The sequence below is a fragment of the Otolemur garnettii genome, unplaced genomic scaffold (assembly GCF_000181295.1).
Source record: "Otolemur garnettii isolate 467f Iridium unplaced genomic scaffold, OtoGar3 scaffold00120, whole genome shotgun sequence".
NCBI lineage: Eukaryota > Metazoa > Chordata > Mammalia > Primates > Galagidae > Otolemur > Otolemur garnettii.
Window position 1 is genome coordinate 304479 of NW_003852515.1, and position 7994 is coordinate 312472.

General features: G+C 39.7%; 1 protein-coding gene across 3 annotated transcripts in view; it reads left to right on the plus strand.

Moving 5' to 3' along the window:
- Window positions 1-6632, plus strand: part of N4BP2L1 (NEDD4 binding protein 2 like 1) — a 28928-nt gene extending 22296 nt beyond the window's left edge. The window contains exons 2-5 of one of the 3 annotated variants that reach the window (XM_012810016.2): window positions 878-1005; window positions 1321-1409; window positions 3674-3742; window positions 5186-6632. In XM_012810016.2, the coding sequence (XP_012665470.1) occupies window positions 878-1005; window positions 1321-1409; window positions 3674-3742; window positions 5186-5242 (343 nt within the window). In that variant the 3' untranslated portion in view covers window positions 5243-6632. Of the gene's footprint in view, window positions 1-877; window positions 1006-1320; window positions 1410-3547; window positions 3625-3673; window positions 3743-5185 lie in introns of all 3 variants that reach the window. The other 2 variants (XM_003797601.3, XM_023517759.1) reach the window with 2 other exon arrangements.
- Window positions 6633-7994: the final 1362 nt, after the last annotated feature.

Genomic DNA, 7994 nt, shown 5'->3' on the forward strand with positions numbered 1-7994 from the left:
ACAGGCGCCGAGCCTATTCCTCAATTTTTAATAGATAAGCAAAGGGGGCTCAGAGATGGCCCCAGTCACTACTGAGCATAATATTCTCCTTTTGCCAAAAAATAGTACAAGGGAGGATTTCAAATGGAAGCATCTTCTCTTTGAAGTTATTTTGTACAAAACTTAATATTTTGTTTTGCTTTAAAAAGGTGTGGCTTTTTTTCCCCTGTGGATCTTCATATTTAGGCCAAGAGTGGCAGTGGTTTAGGAAGCTGTGGGGGGCAGCTGGGTCCACCTCTTTCTTTCTCCTGTTGTGCTTCTTCCCCATCTGGCTTAGGTCATCGTTAAAATGTAGCCGTGTTACCTGATAGGGTAGCACAGACATATCCCCTTATCTGCATTTCAACTAGTTTCTCAGGTGTGTCCCTTCAGAGAACAGAGCACCAAGGAAATGGGACCCAGGCCAGGTAAGAGTTTAGGGGCTAAGGGAATGGTCGCAGCACGAGGGCCCAGCACCCAGACGCAGGTCTCCGGAAGGCAATAGTACCTCCGAGAGGACTGGCCGGAGGACCGGTAACAGTCACCAGCTCCCCATCTTGGCCTCAGAGTTTTGTCTTGAGTTAGTATTGGTTGCTGCAGAAGTCAGTGACAGTGACCAGCACCTCTCAGGTTCAAGGACTGGCAACACACAGCTGCCTCTCTGCCCTGTCCTACCTCCTGTTAGGGAGTGATGCCTTCCGGAGATAATAAGCATCTCCCTTTCTAAAGCGAATTTCAACAACTCAAAACCTGGTGGTCTCAGAATTATAAAAGGCGACATGTTAGAGATGGAAGAAAATTGTTTCTACTGTGACTATGCCTATAATTAAAAAAATACTTTCATTTTCCCACTTTACAGACAATTGCAACATGACTTTCCCAGGGCCCTGATTTTCAGCACGGATGATTTTTTCTTCAGGGAAGATGGTGCCTATGAGTTCAATCCTGACTTCCTGGAGGAAGCTCATGAATGGAACCAAAAAAGAGGTGAAAAATTCTTTCCACACTCCTGGGAAACCCTATTGGTGTCCATAGATAGTAGCTGCTGCAGAAAGACTGAGTTTCAGGGAAGGAGCTTAATCAAAAGTTCTGCCACCACCCCCCCCCCCCACCCAAACAGAATGCCGGACCATAACCTACTTAGATTCCAGGAAAAAGAAAATCATTGATAATGGGTTCTGAAATAAGTGTCATTGAAGTTGTATAATGAGGACATCCTGTAATGAAAATGAGACACTTGTGGATTACCTCAGCCTTCTGATTGTCGCGTGTTGTTCACTGTTCTGTAACATTGTGTTGCAGCGAGAAAAGCAATGAGGAATGGCATATCCCCCATTATTATTGATAATACCAACCTCCACGCCTGGGAAATGAAGCCCTATGCAGTCATGGTAGGAAGAAGTATCATTCTGAATTTTCAGTTATGGACATTTTGTAAGAAAGTTGAATCATTTGTTCTTTCCTCTTTTTCTAATCTTCTGCGATTTCATATTTATTAACAGTAGTTCTCCCAGGGAGCAGTAAAGGGGTTTTATTTTCGTGTTTCTCTGCTTTTCAGCTGCTAAAATTTGCTGAGATGCTAATCTCACCACAGGGCACAATTTCTAAATAGTCCTTGGTAAATGGTCTTGGGTCTGAATTCTTGATAGTTTTAATGTCTTAGTTATTTCCCTAAAGGGAGGCATACGGAGGAGCACCCACTGAAACATACTGAGAAATTCTGAACTAGATGACGCTACCAGCAGAGTTACAGGCTGTGTCAGGTCAGGTCTGCCTTTGGTGAACTGGGTTTTCAGCTGTGTGTACTGTTGCTGTCTAGTAGTTCTAGGGCAACCGAATTTTTAAATTTCAAAACAGATTTAGGATTAATACTGTAACCCTATTAGGACAGTAGAATACAGATATAGATGCACATATAATTTGGCTCTCCATTGTCAGAATAAGATGAATATAACAATGTACAAATTATTCTCTAATTTGGAAGTCTATTTGGTCTTTTTTCAGACATATTTCACCTCTAGTGATGTTTTCTTCCCTATCAGATATAAAAAGGAGAAAATATCCAGAACCATATAGGGGAGCAGGAAGCAGACAGCTGAATGTCACACAGAATCCCCAACTGGCTATTGCGAAATGCCATCTTCCAAACTGGGCTCATATTTTTAGGTTTCTTTTTACATCTTGGGTAAAACTGCATAGCTACAGGTGTGCTTTCCTCTAACAATACTTTTGTCAGTTCTACTTAACATCAGGGTTGTGGAACTTCGGTAAACATAAAAAAGAATGAGCAACAATTTTGTGGTTCATGTTTAAGAGTCCACTTTGGCAAGAAATGAACAGGGATGTGAATAGTTGAGTGAATTAAGGCACAACTCCAAAACCAAGAGTTAGGGATTAACTGGGAGTAGCTTAAGGGAAGTCATTTTCCTTTTTATTTTCTAGGTATGTATAAACTTTTTTTAGCCTTCCACAGCTATTAATTAGACTTAGAATTCAGATGTTATGCTATTTGAATCCTTCCCTAATTATAAGGGCCCAACTGAAGAATGAAGAAGAAATCTTTTTATGTAGGTCTTTGCAGTCTGTATTTTATGACACAATAAACAATAGTGATATTAGAAAGTTCAAATTTAGATAGGGTAGTAGTCAATTTATGAATGCAAAGAATATTTGTTTTTTTGTTTTTGAGACAGAGTCTTATTTTGTTGTCCTTGGTAGAGTGCCATAGCATCATAGCTCACAGCAACCTCAAACTTCTGGGCTCAAGTGATTCTCTTGCCTCACCCTCCCAACTAGCCAGGACTAAAGGCACCACAATGCCTAGCTATTTTTTTGGAGACGGGGTCGTGCTCTTGCTCAGGCTGGTCTCGAACCCATGAGCTCAGGCAATCCACCCACCTCAGCCTCCCAGAGTGCTAGGATTACAGGATCACATCCTGGCCAGATGAAAAGAATAGTTGAATATTTACATGGAATTTGCAGTTTTCTAAACTCGAGGAAATGGGGCACCCTGTCCTGAACGGAACAGTGTTGCACAGCTGGGAACACTAGTTTTTGGAGGACAATTATGTGACTTATGTAGAAATTGCCTTTATTCCATGAGCTCTGTCCAATGGCACTCTCACTTTCTGAAGCAAGACATGAGGAATAAATAGGTCAAGGCATCTGACAGAAATAAATCACAAGAATCATATAAGTGTCGGAGGAGCCCAGGTTTGTTAATTATACGTGTGTCCAGGAACTTTTAAACTAGTTGTCATCTTTTTAAAAAAGATGTCCAAAACAAAGTAACATTACAATTATCCTACATACTAGATAAAATCAACCAAAATTTATCACTGTGAATCATAATATAATCTGAGAATGGTTAAGTACGGGAATGAACCAACTAAATTTTAAGGCATTGAATTACTGGTAAAACAAAAAAGGAATTTTAGAAAAGATTTGTAGTAAATGTTAAATGGCAGCGTAAACATTCCCAAACATACATACTGTGTGTTCAATGTTTTATGTACTTTTGAAAAATCAGGCACTTGAAAATAACTATGAAGTTATATTCCGAGAACCTGACACTCGCTGGAAATTCAACGTTCAAGAGTTAGCAAGGTACTTCTTTGTTTTTCTAGTTCCTCATTATGTATCCTGCTATTTTCAGGTATTTCAGAACGAACAAAAGAATCTTTTCAGGCTGGAAATGGACATGGTAGTTTTCAGGCCCCAAATGGTAATTCTTGGAAATTGATAACTTTGGAATTATTAATGTGAAGACTTTAGTTTTGGGTCAGTTTTCTAATATGATGCTAAATGCTAAATCTTGCCTTGAACTTGGTCCTTTAAAAGGACACATTTAACATTCTGCTAAAATGCTTCCTCATTAATAAACATTTAAGAGCACTTTCCTCTCTCTGCATGGAATTGCACATGTCATTGGTGTTTTTGCATTTAAGCTGAATAAGGATTGTTAGATGTTGTGCAGTCTATGGTTCATTTCTGGTCTAGATGCTGCTTCTAATTTATAAAGCAATAAATGTCCAAAAACTAACTTGTTGATTGAATGCATGAGTTCTGATATTCTCTGTGTTATTTGATAATGTTAATGACTTAACTGAGTGAGATCAGAATTTACTTGTTAGGAGTAAGGTTCTTTTATGGTTACAAGCAGAGAGTGTTTCCAAAGTGGGTGGGAAGGGTGGGTCTGTAGACCACTCCCATCAGAATCACCTGAGGGGGTGAATCCATTCTGTACCTGGAATCTCTAACTATTCTTGTGCCCACTAGAATTTAAGATTTTTTTGTTTTTCTTTTGAGACAGAGTCTCCTTACGTCACCCCCAGTAGACTGCCGTGGTGTCACACGTCACAGCAACCTCAAACTCTTGGGCTTAAGTGATTCTCTTGCCTCAGCCTCCCTAGCACAGGAGCCTGCTGCCACAACACCCGGCTATTTTGTTTTGTTTTTTGTTTTAGAGACAGAGTATCACTTTGTTACCCTCAGTAGAGTGCTGTGGTTTCACAGCTCACAGCAACCTCCAGCTCTTGGGCCAGGTGATTCTCTTGCCTCAGCCTCCTGAGTAGCTGGGACCACAGGCACCCACCACAGTGCCCGGCTATTTTTTGTTGCAATTCAGCAGGGGCTGGGTTCAAACCCGCCACCCTTGGTATATGGGGCCAGCGCCCTACTCACTGAGCCATAGGCGCACACCAACCCAGCTATTTTTTGTTGCAGTTGTCGTTGTTTAGCTGGCCAGGGCCGGGTTCGAACCCACCAGCCTTGGTATATGTGACCAGCGCCGACCCAAGAATTTAAGATTGTTTTAATAAGCAGCTCTTAGAAGTACATGTTAAGGATTGATTGACACAGATGCATGTCTCATCAACAGGCAAATATATGATTCTCTTTTATGTCTTGAAGCACATAATTGAGATTACCAGAAACAAAGCTGTTCTGAAGCTTCAGCTCCTTGCTAGCATCAGGGTGGTTTGGGGTGTGCAGGGCAGCATGAGGAGCAGAGCCTGAAAGAGAACCCCATAGCAAGATGTACGCTTTTGCCAGAGTTAAGTTTTGAGAACAGAGACTGGCAATATCTACGCAATAATACGGGACTTGTAAAATACAAGTAACTCATTTTGATATCCTGCCTTAAATATTTGCATTTTTTCCCATGTAGAAGAAACATTCATGGAGTTCCAAGAGAAAAAATACTCCGAATGAAAGAACGGTATGAACATGATGTTACCTTTCACAGTGTTCTTCATGCAGAAAAGCCCAGCAGAATGAACAGAAACCTGGACAGAAATAATGCATCACCTTCCAACAATGCGGGATACTGGAATACCTATTCAGAATCTCCAAACCGGAGGGCTCATGGCAGCTTCACAAATGAGAGCTCCTTTAACAGAAGGGGTGGCTATCACCATGGATATTAGAGGCCTGTCTTACAGCCATTCAAAATTTTCCTAAATCAATTTTTACTTCGATTTTTGGTATTTATTCTTTGTTGTTTTAGTCAGAGCTCTGATGCCTGTGTAAATAGTTGAACTCAAGTTTCTGAGCAGAAGTCATTGTTATTCGTTATCTTCAACAAGCATTTGTTAAAGTGCTCATGGCTATATGCATGGTCTGATGCTGGGAATTCTGCAGATTTAATTAAACAGCTTCTTTCTATAGGGAAAGAATTTGAAACCAAAACCTGAGAACATACCCAAGAAAATAACCAATTACATAGGTTCATAAATGAAATGTTTATATTATACATGTGCTTAAGTACCACTTTCTCAGAAATAATCTATTTTCTCAGGAAATTAGTCTCCGTCAGGAAAGTTGGAAAGGTGGGGGAGAAGTGGAGGGCAGGAAGCTGTTGTTAGTGCCATTGCTACTTCGTATCCACAGATGTTCAGATGTGTGACTCTAATGATGATACCGATTTTCCTTTAGAATATGCTAGAAAGAATACATGTAAGGGAACAATGTCCTTCAAAGTAGACATATTGGGAAAGCATCCTTTATTTTAATAATATATCCCTGTTAAAAATATCCGTGTAATCCTTAATAGCTATATAGGTTATCAGGGAAAATCAGTGTCATTATTTAAAGTCATACTTTGTGTTTTAACTTCCACTTTATTCAACAGGATTAAACCTGAACAAATTTTGGCTGTTGTGCTAATTGTGTAAATAAAATAAACCTGCCTTCATAAAACACCAATTTTTAAGATGGATAATTAAGCAACTTCTAAAATTATGTCTATAAATGTGTGCAATTAGTTGGCAGCTCAAATGTTTGGGAGTGCAATGAATTAAGCACCTCCAGATGCAGGTCACGCAGGGATATGTAAAAGCCATGCTCATTACAAAATGAGCAGTTGATGTTTTATGTGGCATTATTTAAAACAATAAAGTTTTACTATAACTCCAGAATGTCCCTCTTACACTGATCACCGAATTTATGAATCTACATTAGATTAATTTGGTGTGGGGCCACGATGAACAAGACCATGCAGGATGTATGTGCTACTTCTTCTTGTAGGCCAGCAGCTTCTTTTTAATGTTCTGTGAAGCATTATTTTAAGTGTCCTCTATGATGGTGCTTTTATGGTTATTAAAAATTGTACGTAGTATGGCATTTATATGGATTTGTCATTGAATTGTTTTTTGGTTTGACAATATAAGAATTACCTAAATCTCAAGGAATTCAACCATATAATCAGTTTTTCTGTACCATAAACAAGCTTACGTGCCAGTCTTCTTTGATAAATAGGAGGCATAAAGGTAAAGACAAAGCAACCTTACATTTTACTTGCTTATATAAATTTGATGTATAGGCTTGGTGCTTCTGGCTCAAGTGGCTAAGGCGCCAGCCACATACACCTAAGGTGGCGGGTTCGAATCCAGCCCGGGCCCGCCAAACGATGGCTGCAACCAAAAAATAGCCAGGCGTTGTGGTGGGCACTTGTGGTCCCAGCTATTTGGGAGGCAGAGGCAAGAGAATTGCTTGAGCCCAGGAGTTGGAGGTTGCTATGAGCTGTGAGGCCACAGCACTCTACCTAGGGGGACAGCTTGAGGCTCTGTCTCAAAAAATAAAATAAAATAAAATAAACTTGATGTATAAATTAGAAAGACTATTTTAATATTCCAGTATCTGACACTATTGAAATCTACTGAATATCTTGATGACATTAACACTTTTAAAATTGGTATTTCTTTAACACTGTTTGGCTGACAAAAAATGGTAAATGTGAACCAATCCAAGTTACCATAATTTTGCTAAATTCTATGTGTCCAACACATAATAACCTAATAATAATTACCCACTTACTGATGCTATTTTCCAGACCCAGGTAATCCTGGGTATTTTAGCTAAGATGGTTATTGCATAACCAGCTCAATATGGATGGCTTAACTCATCCAGGTTACTAGAAGGGAGGTGTCAGGGAGCCCAAAGCAGGAATTATCTTGATTCCATAGCAGTCAAAAGGGTCAGAATCAGGCCCTTCTGGTTTGCCTGGGATTTTGGTTCAGCTGGGCTAAGTGAATGACCACTATGGAGCAGTGGCTGTAGGTTATGGTTCCAGAGCCTTTACATAGCGCTAAAGCAGTGGTTCTCAACTTGTGGGTCGCGACCCACAAGAACTGTGTTAAAGGGCTGCAGCATTAGGAAGGTTGAGAATCACTGCTCTAAAGAAGTTTCCTGGCCTTTTTTGTTTCCTGCATCTCTTCCTAGATGACACCTGGAATACTTAGTTTGAAATATAAAAATTGGTTAAATGTTGCCTAATTTACTTCTCCCATATAGAATGATCTATTTTTCCTCTCAATTCCCATAGCTCCTGATTTATATAATTTTTTGGACATCCAACACCTGGCAAGTGCTTTATAGACACAGCAGGTTCTCATTAAATGATTCTTGAATGAATAACACAAACTGCTTTTACCATTTATCCCTTGTCATGGTAATACATACTGACTTTGTCATTATTT